We start from the raw sequence: 19520 nt of genomic DNA on the forward strand, positions 1-19520 counted from the left end.
ATCAGGGCCAATCTAATCTTGGGGGGAATGATCTTCCAAAGGGTGGGAGCCTCTTCCTGGCCCCACCAGGCAGCACTTCCTAGGAGACGGGACCCGGGGCATGCCTCTCCTGCCAGACCTAATGGGACAGGGAGATGCAGTGGGGGAGAGCTGGTCCCTCAAATACGCCACTCAACTCCCAATAACTCCAAGTGGTTAGCTGCACAAGCCCACCGTGTGTGCAGTCGTGACCCGCAGCATCGTCCTGAAGCTGCTGTGACGAGAAAAGCCATCCTCACCTGCCCAGCTTCCTCTCCAGTCTGTTTCAAGGCCTCCATTGGGGCTGGAGTCGCAGCGACAGCTACTTTGGCCTTCGCTTCTGTCTTCTGCCCTCTCAGAAGACGCCTTGCTCTAACATTCCTCTCATCAGAAACTCCTGCAGATGGAATAAACAAGACCGGGAAATTCTCCAGTTGTTCTTACAAAGCATCTCTCCCAACGCTTCCAGTAAAAAGGAGGAACTACAAGAAGCATTAAAAGGTACACCCCAGGAATCCCATCATGCGCATGTGCGCACGCGCGCACCCACATCATCACACGTTTTAGGCTTTCCAAGAAAACCCTGCCTCTCACTTCTCCTATCAGAAGCAGGCCCGATACCTGTCTTCGAGATTCCCATAAAGGCAACGCCGTAAAATTTACTCATTGAATTTATTGGCTTTTGATTGTTATCACACCTGGTGCTTTTCAGCAGTTTTCTTCATATGGATAAGTTCAATTAATTTATGGACCAAGCTCGCACATTTTTACTTACTTACTTTGGAGTTGTTTAATCAACTTTACAACATTATGTGCTAACGCTGGGTTTAGCTACCATCCTTCCTTCCTCCCATTTCTTTTGAAACTGGAAATCATCCAGAATCTTTCTGAGCAAGCCATACCGAGGAATGGAATGGAAGCTAACTAACTGAGGGATAATGGCAATCAAAATCTTTACTGCCCAACCAAGGGTTAGGGTGCCTTTATCATTTGGGTCTAAGAGAATCTCTCTCTCTCTCTCTCTCTTTTTTTTTTTTTTTTAAGTAAAGGTCAGTTGTTGCCTATATGTCAACCTCTCTGGCCATTCGGCCATAAAGCCATGCTTCTCTCTGCCTTCCTACAGCCCAGCAACCCCAGGGCAACAGAAGATGTGGGTTGTATCAATTAATACAACGCCGGGCAGATCTGGGGAATGAGCAGCTGTCCAGATCCATCCGTTGCATTCCCAGGCTGGCTGAGGCTGACACAACATCTGGAGGACCATACTTTTCTGAAACACAAGACTGGATCAAAAATGTGCTGGATCAAAAATCTACCTGTCCGTAAAGGTTTTCCCGAAGGAGCTCTGGAAACTGTTCTGTAAAAGGACTTCTTCCATCACCTTTGCTAAGATGCCAGCTTCCTTCGGCCACCCGCCAGCAATTACCTAACAGAAACTGTTCCAACAGGCAGAAGAGCCAAGGGAGTGGGGAGAAGCAGTTCTACTCTGCTGAAAGGGCAGCTGCCCACCCACCCCCTTGAACCGAGCTGGCAACACCCGCTGCACTGGCTAGCTGTGATATCAGCCACTCCTGGAGATTTCCCCACCCCCATTCACAAGAAATACATTTCTGTACAAACTTGCATGTGTATATGCTTGCCAAAAGCAACACCCCAACAGAACAGAGGGCCAGGGCAAAAAATACACATATACTGTATGTGAAGTAAATTAAGACTTTGTTAAAATTAATCGCCTGCAAAATAAGGTACCCCATTGATAAAAATCAACTGGCTTCTATTTGTATATACCAACCACTCTCTCTCACACATACACCGTTCAAGTATATACAGGCATCTTCAGAAGCATTCAGCTTTGAAGCCTGGTATCTTTACAGCTAATGGAGTCAGAAGGCTGACTTTCTCTATTACCCTTTCATTTTTGCCTGGTTTGAAGGGATGCAACACGTCTCATGGAGCTGAAATCGTCTGCTATGCTTAAATCAAGACTACTCAGTGTTTGCTTGCAGTATGCACCCAAACTCGATTTGAACCAGATTCCCGGCCAATCCCTCTCCAACTACTGCAGTAGTCATTTGTACATCATACCTGGAACATATACAGGTTGCCGGTCTTCATCTGAAACTAAGTGTAATATCATTCAAGGAAAGCAAGGGCAATATTTGTTCTATTCCACAGTTTTAGAATCTGAAGATTTAAAAGGCATGTCAGGGAAAGATTTCTTCCAGCCTAAGACCAACAAATCACAGGCAGAAGGCACGGAGAGATTACCGAAGCAGACATTTCTTTTCGTTCACTGGCTCTTTAAAATAGCCAAACCTGAATTAAACAGTGGTCCGTTGTTGCAGGCTTGGGCAGCTAGCTCAGTCACCAGCATAACGGAGCACTATGCGTCTCTCAATGAGCTCTGATTATAAAAGGAACTTTGCGAGGCCTTCCACTGATTGAGGGTTTCTGAAACTCTATGAATAGCAACGGGGCCAATCATTTCTCTCTGTGTGTCTGGAACTTGGTTATTCAGGAAGGAAATCTGGAGAGGACCAGAGAGGGCCATCTCTAATACTAGACTCTCTGTTTCAGAGAAACAATCAATTCTGACCAATTTGTGACCGTCATCCCTTATGGAAGACTTTGTAACAGAGTCAGGAGATTGTTACCAGAGTCCAGAACAAAAATGGCACTCACAGGGATGCCCTTCACCACCCTCAGGCCTATCCAGCTGGGCTTACTTATCTGTCCTGGTACCTTGAAATGCAGACTGTGCACAACCTTATTTTATTTTACCTAATTTTATTTCTACCTTATTCTACTCTTAATTTAGTTAAAACAGGTCTTACACCTATTACACCTGAGCAATTAGATGTAAGCCCAGACCAAATAAAAGTAAAAGCTGCTTTTTAAGGAAAAATAAAACCCTAGTCAGAAATGTTGCCAACAGTCCCAAAGGATTAAAAAATAAATCAATAAAGTGTTTAGCTGCCACACAAAATAAGCAACATTCCAAATGTGTTTGTATTTATTTTACATGCCTTTTTTTTCTCCAAACAGCCAAATGTAGCTGAAATCGTATCGGGAGGAAATACTGTTGATCAGAATTGATTTTTTACTGGAAATCTTATAAAAGACAGGACAGTTCAACAGTTTACATCTCTTATGCCCTGCTTACATTTGAAGAAAAATAAAAGCACAGAAAACTTGACCAGGGCCAAAAAGTTCCTCATGCAAATAGTTGTGTGTCTGTGATCATGTGTCTATGGATCACAGGCTTATTTTCTAGAATTTGTCACCTAATGAGATGCAACTTCACAACTGCATTTTAACATCTACCGAAAGCCTTTGGGAGTCACCCATCTGTCCGCAAGGAGTTATCATCAAAATGTTGATAACATCTGGCTGAGCAGGAGATGGGGCAGAAGTTCCTAACCAGTGCCTACAGCAGTGTTTCTCAACCTTGGCAACTTGAAGATGTGTGGACTTCAACTCCCAGAATTCCCCAGCCGTGTTGTTTGAGAAATTCTGGGAGTTGAAGTTCACACATCTTCAAGTTGCCATGGTTGAGGAACACTGGCCTAGAGGGCTGTGAAGATCTAGATGGGATGGAACAGGCTCAAACTGAATCCCAGAATGCCAGCGCTATGGTTTGGTTTCAGAATAGTTCTGCTTTAATTCTGTATGGGGTGGCACTCCCTCAAAGGAGCAGATGTACATTCTTGGAGTCCTCCTGAACTCACAGCTGCTGCTAAAGCAGCAGATGGAGGTCATGCCCAGGAGAGTGTTTGACTAGTTGCAGTTATTTTGCCATTTGAGGCATTTCCTGGATCAAGGACTCCAACTTTCATCGTACCCCAGTTAGACTACTGCAATTTCCTCTACCTGGGACGGTCCTTGAAGGCAAGGCCCAAGCTGGCACAGAATGCAGCTGCCCGCCTGCTAACTGGGGTTAACCAATACAGCAGAGTGGCCGCCTATCTTGGGAGGGCTGCACTGGTTTCCAGTTGACTTCTGGGCCTAATTCAAGGTGTGTTCACTTTGGAACAGCTTGCCCCTGAGGTCAGGATGGCCCCTACCTTTTAGAAAAGCATTTAGAACCATGTTCTTTCCCAGAGCATTTAATGGAAGGCTGTGGGCTTGGCAAGCTATTTTGACCGATGTTCAGTTTCAGAATTATAAGCTGCCAAGAATCAATTGGGTAAGCAGCAGACAAATAAACTATCCCAACTATTCGAGATGATGCATTTGCAGAGAGCACTGTTCTGCCCCACCTCAGTGCCCTCATTCAACTCCAAAACTATGAACCTCCAGGAACAAAGTTGGCTACTTTACATGGCCACCTGACTCAGCGTCTATTCAAGAATCCTGACAGAATAAGACCTCTGTCCTGCCAAAACCTTCTGAAAAGGCAGGAAGAGCAAGGAGAATTTTGGATCTAAGTTCCAGAAACCTAGGTTCAAAAGCTTGCTCAGTCAAAAAGCTCCCTATTTCTCATCCACTTCTCCTTTCTGGGTAAACACCAAACAATAGCCTCACACAAACACTACGCTATGCGCTGGACAGATGTTACCATGGCAACATAGGTTACTTAAGAAAAAAAAACACTTCAAACCATGCTTCCCACACCCAACTTCATCCAGCATAAAATTCTGCGAGAACATAAAGGCAGAATTTCCTTCAACCTAATCCCTACTACTAGTAACTTCAAAAACACAGTTGTTTTATATTTTGTATTTTAATTTTATATTTATATTGAGGAGGTTTTGTTTTTATTGCATTTTAATCTGTAGTTTCAGTTTTATTGTAAACCACCCAGAGTCCCTCTTTTTGAGGGAGATGGATGGTGACAAAATTTGAAATATAAATAAACAAACACATAAATGGTTTGCCACTGTCTTCAGCTAGGAGTTTTTCCCCAACTTTCTTGGGTTTTCATGGTGATTTTCTACCCGAGTACTAACCTAATCCTGCATAGCTTTTGAGATAAGGCCTTCTAGGTGCTACCACCTGTTGAAACAAGAAATAATATATCGCTAGCTTTTTTGGTGAGTTTTCTTCTTCTTTTCTGGACTATCTAATCTAGCCTACAAGTCTAGTATTTCTTTAGGTCTCTTATCAAAGTACTACCTTTCCTGAGTCTTTTCGAGATCAGCCCGTTTACTCCTCACCAAGCTCATCTTCTCACTCTGGCTAATGACAATTGCATCAGCAGAGTGGATGGGATGTTAAGATTCGTAACACTGTGTACCTTCTCCTTTAATTGCCACCATGTTGGAAAACAAAATACTGCTTTGAAGCCACTGAAATTCCAAAGGAGGACATGCAACTTTCTCACAAGTTCTCGGAGTACCCTATTAGCTTTGAATGTTTTAGCAGAGGAATGATTTGGTCAGTCTGTACATTTAGACAAGGATTTCAAAAGAAATAAGATTGGATTTCAGATAACAGGTGTGTTATAACAGCCCATTAATACAGAACAAGGATGGGCAAACTTTTAGTGGCTGATGGTCATACAAAACGTTCAGAAGCAGTTTCTCTTTTGTATTTATTTTTTAAGCTATATTTAATCTGCTTTAGAGTATTTATATATTTATTTATTAAATTTAGCCACTGCCCATCTCCCCCCAAAGGGAGGACTCTGGGCAGTTTACAACAAATATTACCATGTCCATGTGCTTTCTTGCCTCAAAATAGCAGAAACCCATACCACTGCATTTCAGGAATTGGCCCAGGTTGTGCAAAAACAGCCATACTGGGGATGGCATGCCATCCGGTCATAGAACACTTTTTCTACGCACAACTTCTTCATGCTATTCCGTCAGGGCAAGCAGCTTTATGCAAAGTACACAACAAGTTTGAGAAACAGTGAGCAAAGGGAATTAAAATCAGACACTCAGAGAAAGGAAGTGGAAATCTAACTAAACCTAGCAAGAAAAAAAATGGAGAAACCATCTACCCCACTGTTTTTCAAACTTGGCAACTTTAAGATGTGTGGACTTCAATTCCCTGGGTTGCCAAGTTTGAAAAACACTGATCTAAAAGCTTTTCAATCAGCTACAGGCATTTTATCAGTCAATTCTAAGTTTAATCAAATAAAGGAAACAAAGAAAATCCAAAAGATTTGCACACCAATTGTCCAAGTGACCAAGAATCATAATAAAGCCCAGCTCCAAAGTCCTATTTGGGGCCACATTCTAGCCAGCAGGGACAAAAAGGGGGGAATTCTCCATTAAAATACAGATTTCCAATCCCTTTCAAGCAAGGGACTGCGGGAGATGGGAACAAATTCCCAGACAGTTATCACATATTATTACTTTATCTCCAAAAATAATCATTTCGGTGAGAGAGGTTTATGTTTACCTTGAAGAGCTAAGTTTACTCTTCAGTTTGGTGCATTCAGTAAACTTTAGATTCGTCTTTAGCTGAATTCTAGGGCAAAGTTTTGCACAGATGTGAAAGCGGGAAACAGCAGCCCACTATTGTCAGCCCGGTTGCTGTTTGTTTCGTTCAAGCACAGAACTACCAGATTGCTCTTTGGGGCTCTAGGCTCCCCAACATGCTGCCCTGCATGGGATCTCTTGGGAGGACTCCCCCAAACTCATCAGGAAACTTTTTCACGGGGCAACAGGGTTGCCATCCCTGCAGCTCTTTTTCCCAGAGAAAACCACCCTAATTCCAGCCCTTCTACAGCCATTAATGCTGCAAAGCAAGGCAGCAGGGGTCGTGCTTCATCGGGGACTACAAGGCCCATCATCTTCGTCAGAGCATTACTGGCCAATGGCAGAACCTCTTGGGGGCATGAATTGCATCCTCCCCAAAGTCCACGGCTACAACCAGCCAGAGCCATAGGAAGGTGCCGGGTTACATCTCCCATCCTCCCCAGCCAGCAAAGCCAGTCACGCAGCTGGCTGAGGAGGACGGGAACTGAGTCCCACACCGCTGGAGGGTCATTGGGTGGAATGGCTCTGCAGCCTGCGGAGGATGGGAGTTGTAGTCCAGAAGCGAGCAGGCTGGCGAAGGCTGCTCCATCTCCCGGAATCACCACTCCACACGGGCCTCCCGGCGAGAAAGCCCCCTTCTAAAAAATAAACACGGAAGCGCTCTGTATATGTTCAGAGGCTACCTAAGTCATGGTTGCTAACGTCACTGCTGCCACGCGTCGCTCTGCCCTCTGGCCCAGCCCGCCGCGCTCCCCGCGCCCGCCGCCTCCCCGCGCGCCCAGCCGCCCGAGGAAAGGATACGGTCCCGGCTCCAGTAGGCAGCTCCTTCCGGCTTCAGCCCCGCGGCCACATCCGCCATCTTGAAACAACCGCCACTCCCAGCGTCCCTCCGCCCCGCCCCGCCCCAGCACCAAACTCTCGCTCCTCATTGGCTACCCGAGCCAAGCTTTGCCCAGATACGGCCCCGGCAACGCGGAGCCTCGGGAGCAGCCAATGGCCGTCTCCCGCAGAAGACCCGGAGAAAACCGCTGCACTGCTTTCTGGGAGGTGTAGTTTTCGCTTTCCTCCTCTCCGAGGAATCCTTCCCCACGCCGGACTACCGCTCCCGTGACGCGCCGCGATCCAACGAACGGGTCGGGTGTGATGGTGCGCCGCTGCTCAAGGCTAAGGGTGTCGAGAGGGGTCAATAGACTCCGGCCGGGTGCTTTGCGGGGCGGGGTTGGCAGGAGGGGCCGCTGGCGGCGAAGGGCGAGATGGAGGAACCGGAGCTGCACGGGGTCAAGCCCTACCTGGAGAAGCTCACCCTCGGGGTGACCCGCCTCTTGGGTAAGCTGGCAGCCGGGCCCTGCGCCTCCGCGTTGGCATGGAGACGGTCCGGGCGGGGACGGGCTGGAGCCAGCCCGGTCCTCCGAGCATCAAGTGGCAGGGAGTTCCGCGGGCAGCCGCGCGGCGAGCTTCGGCTTCCCCGGGGAGACGGTGGGTGGCTGCAGCCTCTCCCAGCCTTTGCCCAAACTGCTCCTCCTGCTGCTGGGATTTTTGCTTTCCAATTTTCCGGGCTTGCCGACAACCCGAGGATTTCCTGGTGGTCTCCCATCCGCCCGACCCAGCTCACCTTTCAGGTTGAGGAGGTTACCCGGTGTGGCAACAAGGGAAGGAAAAAGATTGATTTTGGTTTTCCTGGCCCAAAGATTCCAGCCGGGATACCCAATTGAGACCCCAGTTTTGATTTTCTTCTGCCCTGAGAAGTTCTTTCTTCTGCTTTTTTTGGCACTGGAGAAAGCCTGCCACCGTTTGGAAAGTGAGTCTCTGCGGAATCGCATCCCCCAGATTCGCAGTGTCAGCCAAATTATGGCTTGTTTAACCGGGGCTTGCTGAGTCAGCACAGTTGGACACTGCGGCAAGTGGCCGGGCTCTTGGGGACACCCTATGCTAAGCCTAAACCGCATTATAGGTAGTCCTCACTTGACAACTATTTGTTTGGTGACGGTTCGGACTTACGACGGTGATGAAAAATGACTTGCAATTTGGGCGCTTGGCAACCGGTTTGCATTTATGACCATTGTAGCGTCCCGTGATCACATGATCGCCATTTTCAACCTTTCCGGCCAGCTTCTGGCAAGCAAAATCAATGGGGAACTGCGTGATTCGCTTAATGACCACATGGTTCGCTTAGCACCTGTGGTGATTCGCTTAACAACCGCTGCAAAAAAGGTCATAAAATTGGGTCAGATTGGCTTAATGACCTCTTTGCTTAGCAACTGAAATTCTGGTCCCAATTGTGGTTAAGCAAGGAATACCTGTACAGCCTAGCATGAGGTACAAATCCTAGAGTTGGAAGGGACCCTTGAGGCCATCCAGTCCACCGCTGATCAGGGCGGGGATCTGAATTCAAGCATCTCAGACAGCTGGCTGTCCAAGCATCCAATTCAACGCGTCCAATGAAGAGGAGCCCAACCTCCCTCTGGGTCACTGGCCCCAACCGCTTTTACGCAGGACGTTTTTCCTAACATTCAGTGCAAGAGCACGTTAGCCAGCCCCAAGTGTTGCTACAGTAATCAGGGGGTGGAACTTCTCCCTCTTTATGAGCCCCGATCATTTCTATCAGCCTTCCCTAACCTGAGGCTCCCTGTTACCGTTGGACTACGTCGCCCATCATCCACACACGTGGCTCTGTGAACTATAAGGTATGGCCGCTACGATGTAGCGATTAAAGCCTTGGATGGGGATTGGTGGGACCTGGGTTTGAGTCCACCCTCCACCATGGGAGCTCCCTGGGGGACTTTGAGCCCGTGGCTCTCGCTCAGCCCAGCCTACACTGCAGGGTGGTGGTTGTGGCAGTAAAAATGGCAGAAGACAGACCTCTGTGGAAAGTGCCTTGAGCTGTTGGGGGAAAGGCAGGATGGAAGTTGAGCAAAAACAGTACAATATGTGCTTCTCTTTCCTAGCTTGGCTCCCAGGTACCTGCTCAAACTCCTGCGCGGCTTCCTGGCCCAGCAGTTTCCAGTCCCTAATAATTTAAGCATCACTTTCTGCATCTGACTTTCTCAACCCGGATATTTTCCACAGAACAAGGCTTTCCTGTCTGGCAGGAAGCATCAGTTTCTCCACTTCCCATCTATTAGGTATCGGAAGGAAGCATTGGGCCCACATTGGAATACAGGCGGGTCTGCAGGGCGAAAGTCAAAAAAGTCAAAATGGTGCCCCCAGCCATCTTGACTTTTTTGACCCCCTATCTGTGGGCACACCTTTGCAATTCCATCTTTTCTATTACCCGTTGTCAGACCAACCGCAAGACTGAAGCTTGATTCTGATTAAAACATAACTGTTGTCCACACTGTAGAAACATCAGTACCCTATTCACATATAGCCTGAAAACAGTGTACAGGCAGTCCTCACTTAACAACCATTCATTTAGTGAGGGTTCAGAATTACAACGGTGCTGGCAAAACTGACTTATGACTGGTCCTCACACTTACAACCATTTCAGCATCCACGCAGTCATGTGATCACGATTTGGGCACTTGGCAACCGGTTCACATTCATGACCATCGCAGCATCCCATGGTCATGTGATCGCCATTTTTTACCTTCCTGGCCAGCTTCTGGCAAACAAAATCAATGGGGGACCACATGATTCCTTTAATGACCACATGGTTCACTTAACACCTGCGGTGATTCACTTCATGACCACCACAAAAACGGTTGTGAAATAGGGTCAGATTTGCTTGATGACCGCTTGGCTTAGCAACTGAAATTCCAGTCCCAGTCATGGTGGTTAAGCAAGGACTACCTGTACTCTTGTCAGGGAGAATTGTTTGAAAAATGGCAAACTGAACTGCTGTAAAATGCAGAGATATTTTAGTGTCATTTAAAAAAAAATTCTCAAGTTCAAGGAACCAAACTTCAGTGTATTTGCAAGAGTGAGAAACTGAAATGGATGTATTTTTTTCAAAAATGTGTACCCTATCCCCAGGTCTCTTCCAGCTCTCGTTCTTACATTTCCTTCTCCCTGTTTATTCTTTGTCAGCTGAACTTTTTGTCTTGTCTGCTGTTGCAGAAACTTCTCCAGGAGTTACAGAAGTGATGTTTGTAGAAAAAGAACCCGCGGAGCGCCACGCAATCATCTCCTGGGAACAGGTACCACGACCTCTCTCCGCATTTTGTCTTTTCTCTTGCACAACTGAGAGCCGGGCACGTTTCCGCCTTCGGGCTGGGGCGGTGAGTGCAAAACTCCTTGCAGCAAAACCCCTTTAAGCAGGCTGCCTAAGCAGAATCTGGCCCATTCAGGACTCGGATGGGAGAACACCAGAAATCCCTTGCGGGGTGGCAGAAAGTTAGATTGGGAAGTCAAGAAGGTTGCCAAGAAAACTCTGTTGTTGTCCCCATAAACACATCAGGAGTGGAGCTCAGTTCAAGGGAGACCCTTCCTTCAGCTCTGGGTGGCATTAGCTAGCCTGTCTGGCCCATTGTGAAAAGCTAAGAGGGTTGGATGGATCAGGTTAGCACCTGGATAGGAGACCACAAGGTGTAGACTAGCCTCAAGACATTGTGGAAGAAGCCAATGGCAAACACCCGCCGTCTGGCTTCTTGGGACCCCCAAATTGCACCAAAAGTCAGCAGCATCCAGGCGGCTTCACCTTTTCCCTTCTGACGTAAGCAGCTTTGGGAACGCTTCCCTCCACATTTCCTTCCACTAGATGTCACAGTTTCCCTCCACCAGCCGTCTGCAGTAAATTCAGTGGGTTAAGAAATCCCTTGGAGAGGGAGAGATGTGAAGTGGTGGATCAGGCCCAGGGTCCAGAATTCACTTGCATGTCTTAAAAATGCCCAGTGTGTAAGAGCAAATATTTAAAGGAAAAAAGAGAACAGGAAACGAAGGGAAATTTGTGAACCCAAATTTCCTCCATGTTTTCCGAGCAGCAGCCAGTCAGGTGTTCCATGAAGCATCCAAGTAGGATATGAAAGGGAATCCCTTCCCTTTTCTATGTTCCTGGTATAACTTATTGTGTGATATACTGGTCCCAGTCTTGGAAGCTCCATTAGGTGGTCCTCCTTGCCTCTGACAGAAATACCAGTTTGTAGTCCTCTTTTATAGGGTACCCATGTAAGCTTCCCCAGTTCTGCAGCTTCTGCGAGAACGCCTCCCCCACCCCACACAAATGTTTCAGGCTTTATTTGTAAGGAAAGCCATTTTACTGCCCCCCCCCCCGAAAAAGAGGCTGTTTTCTGACCTGCAGATAACACAGCTGACGTTTCACAGACTGGCTGCAAATTACAGGCAATTTGTCGCTTTTGCAATTGCAACTGCATTGCAATTCATCGCTTTTAGATGGACAGAGTACAGAAAAGACAGGGAGAGTACAGGGGGTGGGGTGGGGAATGGCACCCACCCACCTTTATTTGTCCCTAACAATTGAGCCTATCAGGCAAAAGGATTTGGCCCCCGCAAACCATCCTCCTTGGCAGACCTACTCCACGTAAGCTTCATTTTGCTTGGAATTTTACGTGCCAGGAATAGTTTTCTCTTGAAATGGTACAGACTGTTCTCTCCTTGCAATCAAGGTAGTTAAAAAGTAAATTAACCATGCAGAACCATTCATTCTGAGCCATATTTCCCCCACACCCACCCGTTCCTCTTTCAGCATTAATTAACTCCTGTAACTTGACTGAAATAGGAAAAAATACAACCTTCCCACCTGGTCTTGCACTTCTCTCTCCATAAGAGTCCCAGGCTTCTCCCTCCTGGGCTGGCCGTTGCAGCAGCCAACTCTGCAGCCCGTGGTTTTTCAAAGGCGGAATTCTAACGGCACTTCATCTAGGTGGTCAAGATAATTCAGCCGAGAACGGACAGCGGGCAGTTGTCCAGACAGCTGAAATCCAGCCAAAGATAGCTGGACGACGGCTGCAAAGCTTAAGAGGGGCAGGAGTCCAGAGGGGTCACTCAGGTCTTGAAGAATGCCGGAAGGTTAGGGGGGAGAAAATAGCCGTGGCTATTTCAGGAGAAACACTGGAGGGGTCTCTGGTGATGCAGGAACATCAGGGCCAAACCAAGGATGACAAGGATAAATGCTAAAACAGCCCCAAATGGCCAAGAGGAGATGTGGCTTAGCAGAGATGCTGGTTTTGGTCTGCAATTTTGTCTGCTCAAACCCCCTTTGGCAAGTTCCTTTCCACTGGGAAAAATGGGACTATGGGGCAGTGCATGCCCGTCACCGTGAAGCTGCGGTTGGGGCCCCGGGATCAGCGTTTCCTCTTCTCCAAGCACGAGAGGCTGCCCTGGTTGCTACTGACACGACCCCTCCCTGGTGCCGCATTGGGCGATGGGCCGAACGTGCGTGAAGCCTGGTCTGGATCTGAGACCGACATTGTGAATTCCCTCTCCAGGGGCTGGTCTGGGATAGCCAAACAGTGTCATCAGGCCTAAGAAGGTTCAGGAAGGTTTTTTTCAGGCTTCAGTTGATCATTTTTTCCTTTAAGAAGGGGGATTTTTAAAGGTGTGAATCTTGCTAAAATCTCACTCAATCTTTTCTCAGAGCAGTGTTTCTCAGCCTTGGCAGCTTGAAGACGTGTGGACTTCAACTCCCAGAATTCCCCAGCCAGCATGGCTGGCTGAGGAATTCTGGGAGTTGAAGCCCACACGTCTTCAAGCTGCCAAGGTTGAAAAGTGCTGTTGTAGAGAGAAAACATTTTTCCATTGCCATTGAGCAACTCCAAAAGTGAATGGTGTGGGTACGTTGGTTGGCCATAACGTGGCCCTCCATCCAGTCCAAAGAGTCCATGGCCCAGCCACAGCACCCCAACCAAAAGCTACCTTGCTGTCAGCCCTTTGAGGTAGGCCAGGCCAGGAAGGAGACACTCCATTTGATTGATCTAGGCCAGTATGGCTGGCTGGGAAATTCTGGGAGTTGAAGTCCACACATGTTCCAGTTGCTGAGGTTGAGAAACACTGATCTAGGCTATACTAACCAAATGTTGAAAGCCTGGCAGCGTTTCTCCTTCCCTCCTCCTCATACCAAAGAGAGTCAAGACTGGTCATCCCTGACTTTCTTTCTCACGCTGTCTCGCTTTCCCGGACTGAGCTCCTGTTTTGCAAGCAGTCTTTGCATACCTTCTCCTGGGTCGTCTTGGGCTCCTCTACGCCTGCTTTTCTTGCTCAGTGGCTCGCTCGTTCTGCAGGACGCAACACATCCACTTCTTAGTCCTGAAGCTTTCTGCTCTCTTCCCGCCCTCATCTTCGCTTGCAGAAAAATGCCTGTGTCCTCCCGGAGGATTTAAAGAATTTCTACCTCATGACAGACGGATTCTGTATGACCTGGAGCATAAAGTTTGACGGTGAGCGTCTCCAGCCCCTTCTTTGTCCCTGGTTATTGGCGTCCTATTTCGGCCAGACCTGGATGTGTGGGAAGGAAAGCTCTCCCAGCTCCAGGCAGCATGTTTCCGGTTCCAGAAGTGCATTGACAGCCCCCACGTTGGGGAAGATTATTCTGTTTCTTCCGGTTAAATTCATGCTTTCCTCATTTTATTTTTGAGGAAACGTGGGCCATTCAGCAGTGAGATCAACACTGGGGTCTCTTGCAATGTTGAGATTCATTTTATTTGGCCTTCCAGGTTTGGGCGTAGCATATTGCCTGCACACATCTATTCAGCCAACCACAGTTCAGCAAGCTGTGCCTTTGCTCAGTGCATGAACCTGGTTATTTTCTCTTCAAGATAACCCTGTTTCTCTGGGCTGTATGACAATTAACAGCATCTCCAAGTTGAACCGCCTTGGTGTTTCACCAGCGTATGCCTTGCCCAGTGCTCCAACTCTTGCTGACCTGGAAGACACCGACGACGAGGAAGGTACACACACACACACGCACACTTTTTTTTTTATTTATACACCCACACACATACAGACGTATACTTTGTTAAAGTTTCAAAGTACAGATAAAATACAAAATATAGAGAAGATTAGAGACAAGAAAAAAGACAAACTAAAAAGTGCAGAAATTGATAGAAATGCAAAAAGAATGACTTCTGACCTTCTCCAGCACAGATACAAATATAAATACTTAATACATTAATCCAGGGTTTCTCAACCAGGGTTCTGTGGCACCCTAGGGTTCTATGAGAGGTCACTAGGGGTTTATTTATTTTAAAGATTATTTCAAATTTGAGCAACTTCCCATTAAAGAGGTAAGTTTCCTTCTTTATTTTTCGTTTAAGAACACTGTTAATGCATGTCTACAGGCCTACACGTGAAACAAATATACTTCGGGCCTATATTTGAGCCTGAATATGCAGGAGTTCCCTGAGGCCTGAAAAATATTTGAAGGGTTGCTCCAGGGTCAAAAGGTTGAGAAAGGCTGCATTAATCTCTTACTCTAATTCAAACCACAGTAAACATTAATTCTATAAGCTATAACAACCTAATCATCAAAACCCAAAATCAAAGCTTCATTTTTTTCAGATACAAGCAGAAAGTTCAAAAGCGGCTTCCACGTAGAAACAAATCCAGCCAAATTGTTTTCTCTTATCAATGCTGTCAGTTTCACCATCTCTGCCAGTTCCGTTATTTTCTCCATCCATCCTTCTACTGTGGGAATTTGCGTATCCTTCCAGCTGTGCACATACAGAAGTCTTTCTGCCATTCTCATATGATGCGCACCCATTTGCTGATAAGATATCCCACCCCCCACCCCCACCCCCTACCCGTCCCTGCCTCTGACACGAAGATCAAAAGCTGTTCGGGTCGGAGTTTGCTGGATTTACGTGAAGGCGGATTCTGGCTGAATGCGAGAAAAAAAAAGCATCCTGGAAAGTAAATGTAGTAGAACCAACAACCCGCAGAAATGTAGTCTCTCCTCTGTTGGACATGTTCAGACAGAGGTTAGATCTCGACCTCCTTCTAACTTGGATGCCCGAATGCAGATTCTGCACTCAGCAGCGCATGGGATTGGAGCGTCTGAAGAGGCCCTGCCAACTCTGATGCCAGGATGCTGTACTGGGGTAGTGCCCTTCAAATATCTGAAAGGGTTTAGGAAGTCGAGCTAAGTTCTCCCCATTCCTGGGTGCAGGAGAGGGAATACAGGTGGTCCTCATTTAACAACCACAATTGGGACTGGAATGTTGGTCGCTAAGCGATGTGGTTGTTCAGCGAATCTGGACCTGATTTTATGACCATTCTTGTGACAGTCATTAAGTGAATCACATGGTCATTAAGCAAAGCACATGGTTGTTAAGTGAATCATACTGTTCCCTATTGATTTTGCTTATGAGAAGCCGTCTGAGAAGGTTGAAAATGGCGTTCATGTGACCATGGGACAGTGCAACTATTGTAAATGTGCAACGGTTGCCAAGTGCCCAAATCGTGATTATGTGACCATGGCGATTCTGTGACGGTCGTAAGTATGAGGACCAGTTGTCTTTTTTTCAGCGCTGTTGTAACTCAGGGTGGTTGCTAAACAGACAGTCGTTAAGTGAGGACTACCTGTAATGGATTTCAGTGATGGGAGGTCCAATTCCACATTAAATGATAGGGAGAACATCTGGAGCGTGTTGGTCTTTTCTCACAGTAGCAGCCCTTGTTGTTTTCTGGCATCTTCCTTTGCTACCCAGACCTCACCCATACAGGGTTCTGGATCTTCCCGAAGTCCAAAACTTCCCCATCTTTGTCCTTCCACACCCAGGGCTGCTGGGGAAAGCCTGGTCTGTTTTCATGGCTGTTTCTTCCAAAGGTAACAAGGAACAACCGAAGAGGCCTCACCTGGATTCCCGATGTCTGATATTTGAATTAGACCCCTGCGCAGGGAACGGGAAGGTCTGCCTGGTCTACAAGAACACCAGGCCAGGTACGTTGCAGATCAGAGCCTAAATCTCTTGTGTGAACGTCCTAATTGAGGTTTGTAGACCGTGGCTTGGGGTTTCGTGGGTCGGGTGAACCCGACCAATGTTGACTTAAGCAATAAATCACGGTTAACGCAACTCACTTAAGGCTGTGTGAGAAAATTCAGAAACACAGAGCACCACACTGTTTGTTTCATCGATCTTTGGGGGCCTGCTTTACAAGAAAGAGGGACCCCGAACCATGGGAAAGCGAAGGTTTTTATAGAGGTGAAGGGCTACACGGTGAGAAATCCTAGGCCTTTGATTGGCTGGCCAGTTTGAGGAAGGTGGGCAGGCCTTGTCCACGTACCTGGGGTTCCTTCTGTTAGGCCAAACGGCCCTTTCAGGAGGGCAGCAGAGCCGGGAAAGTCCATTGTTAAAGGAGTCCAAATGCTGGGACAATGGGGGGCGTGTCCTTCATTGAGCATGGAAAGTTGGGGTTCCTCACTTTGTTACTATGTTGCAACTCCCTTCTTGGGGCTGCCCTCCAGCCCAGGGTTTCTCAACCTCGGCCCCTTTAAGATGTGTGGACTTCAACTCCCAGAATTCCCCAGCCAGCATGGAGTTGAAGTCCACGCATCTTAAAGGGGCCGAGGCTGAGAAACCATGGTCTAGTCTGTGCCATGGCCGGGTGAGGAGGCTTCTCTTCTTTGGTTCAGATGGGATGGCAGGGGGCTTTTGGGGGCAGGGAGGGTCAGTCTGTCTGGGTCTGATGGGATTAGGCAAAGAGGGGAGCTGGGCTTGACCCTGGTCATGTCCAAAAGACTCTTCCCTGTCAAATGGAGCAGCCTCCATTTTGTTGGCTATGCTCATTTTCTCCACCACCCCTGCCTCCCAAAGGAAAGGTCTGCTGCCTTTCTTCCCCCCAGCTCTCTTCCCCACTTCTCAAAACATGCATGTGGGGCCCCTGCAGGAGTCCCCCTCCACTTCCTCTTTTCCTCCTTTCTGGACCACTCTTGACTCCATCTCCTCCTTCGCCAGCTGGCCCCTCTGTCCCTGCTGTGCCAGCCAAGGATTTGGGGAGCTGCTGCAGGTTGGGGGAGGGGCTCGGATGTTCTCCCCTCTTCTCAGCTCGGGCAACAGACAGAGACCGTAGGAGGCTTTCCAGCAGGGACATGTTGTTGCCTAGAAACTCAGGCACCCCGAGTTTGGCGTGGAGCTGATAAAAACGTGGTCCCTGAATTTGGGGGAGAGGCTAACTGTGCAAAGTGGCTTTTTGCCTACCTGAAAACATGAATCACGCAGCAATCCAGGCAAAAACAAAAGCATTTATTAAGGGGGGGTGGTGTCAAGTCCTTTTACAGGGTACAGAGACAAATGATGCATCTGGTATATGTGATATGTCGTAAAGCAAGTAATGAGACAATAAAAGACATGGATTACATGTGAGAATAGAACAATAGAAAACATTGATTCTGGATAACATTCCACAAGGGGCAAATTTATGGGTTACGTCACTCCCTTTCGCAGCCGGGTTTGTATCAACTTAAAACTGGCAAGTGTATTCAAGGACTTTCAGAATATGCTCTCTATTGTTTAGTTGCTGTAAAGGCTAGTTTTTGCAGGTAAAAGAAAGAAAGGGTTTGGGGTTACAGGAAAACGTGTTTTTTTGAACTTGAAAAGGCGGCGTGGATGCCATGCTTAAATGCTGATATCACCTTAAGAAGCTAATAAGGAAGCCTAAAATTCCAGGTAACAACAACACTTTGCCCTGGCCATGGTCCTTCACATTGGCTTGTCAGCTGTATCAGTCATTTATTTTACAGCATTTCTAAGCCACACCTGACAAGCTCAGAATTAGCCCCCGGTCTCTAAATTTAGAGGCTGCGTTCACACGACATGCTCACCCACCATTAACTGAACCCCAGTCAACTCAGCCAGATTTTCTGGCTTTCAGTCGCGCAGTGCCTCCTTGCCTCCTGTGCTGAGTGAAACCAAGGCTGGCTGGCAAGTCTGCGGTGGGGTGAGCCAGTGCGGAGAAGCTGCAGAGCGCATGGCCTCACCGTGGCGAACGCAGGCAGCACGTTTTGCCGCAGAGGGTCACAGACGGGACGCTCTTGTTCTCGGCCAGCTCCCTAACCTCTGTGGTCATCTTTTGTCTCAATCTTAGTTGTCAGCCCTGAATCAGAAATCTGGTTCCTGGACCGAGCCCTCTACTGGCACTTCCTGACCAAATCCTTCACCGCTTACTACCGACTTCTGATCACCCACCTGGGGCTCCCCCAGTGGCAGTACAGCTTCACCAGCTACGGCATCAGCCCCCAGGCTAAGGTGAGTGCAGCCCCTTCAGGAAGCCCTTCCTTGCTCCTTCGTGGCCCTGCTGGCTCCCACTTTGGGGGAGAGGCTGAAGCCCTGCAGATGTCTTCCTCCCTGGCAAATCGCCCCAGCAGGGTGGAGAACGAAGTGCCCAAGTGCCCCCTTTGTTATCTCTTCAAGGGAAGCCTCATCCCAGCTCAGAGGTAAATTAGCTGCGTTCCCCGGGGTACCCTCCAGGCAGGTTTTGTACACCTGGCTGCCCCCCCATCCCAAACACCTGGTCTGAGTCTCCTTTTCCATTCCTCTTTTCCAGCAATGGTTCAATATGTACAAACCCATCACGGTCAACATGGAGCAGCTCTCAGAGGCGGCTGATTCGTTTGTCAACAAGCTGGATCCCAATAAGGTTTTTCGCAGCAAAACCAAAATGCCCATAGTCAAGAAGAGGTCACCGTCCCAACTGCCCACCTCCCAGAAGGGTCAGACAGCAGGAGGGTCCCCCCGGAACCCTTCGCAGGTCGGGAGCTTGTCAAGACGACGTGAACCCCAGCCTTGATCAAACTCTGGGGCCCCCGGGAGTCACCCAGCCTTCCAGCTCCGTATCGCTCCTTCTGCTTTGCAGGACTTAATATTTATCGCAGAATATTTACTGCAGAAGCCTCGGAGTCCTGGCTGAATTTCCTTTGGGCCACACCTGCACACGGGGTTGACTCTTCAAACAGACCCAGGGCAAAAGCAGGGCCATTGTTAATGCCCTGCCTCCCCTGCCCAGCTTTGCACAGAATTGTCCCAACCTCCATAGCCAGGCTGATGCTCACCTCTTGCAGATCTGGGTGGGCAATCTGAGGACTGCGTTTGTGCTTCCATTTCCCCCCCACTCCCATTTTTCATACTTTATTTCCTCCTCCAGACCATCCTAGTTTTGTGGGGCAGGATGTCACTGTCCCCCACT

The 19520-nt window shown here is 48.1% G+C and overlaps 1 protein-coding gene and 1 long non-coding RNA gene across 2 annotated transcripts; one reads left to right on the forward strand and one right to left on the reverse strand.

Annotated features, from left to right (window-relative positions):
• Positions 1-286: 286 nt before the first annotated feature.
• LOC134491854 (uncharacterized) lies at positions 287-7336 on the reverse strand. Its single transcript, XR_010067372.1, has 3 exons — positions 7248-7336; positions 2104-2139; positions 287-415 (listed from the first exon to the last, which is right to left on the reverse strand). It is a non-coding gene; the product is annotated as an uncharacterized LOC134491854 (long non-coding RNA).
• A 268-nt stretch (positions 7337-7604) lies between these two features.
• Positions 7605-19399, forward strand: TPGS2 (tubulin polyglutamylase complex subunit 2). Its single transcript, XM_063295882.1, has 7 exons — positions 7605-7772; positions 10503-10582; positions 13690-13777; positions 14156-14287; positions 16165-16278; positions 18423-18583; positions 18882-19399. The coding sequence occupies exons 1-7, from the start codon at positions 7700-7702 to the stop codon at positions 19122-19124; spliced, it is 891 nt and encodes a 296-aa protein (XP_063151952.1). The 5' UTR covers positions 7605-7699; the 3' UTR covers positions 19125-19399.
• The last annotated feature ends 121 nt before the right edge of the window (positions 19400-19520 follow it).

Source organism: Candoia aspera, chromosome 2, assembly GCF_035149785.1.
Source record: "Candoia aspera isolate rCanAsp1 chromosome 2, rCanAsp1.hap2, whole genome shotgun sequence".
Taxonomy (NCBI): Eukaryota; Metazoa; Chordata; class Lepidosauria; order Squamata; family Boidae; genus Candoia; species Candoia aspera.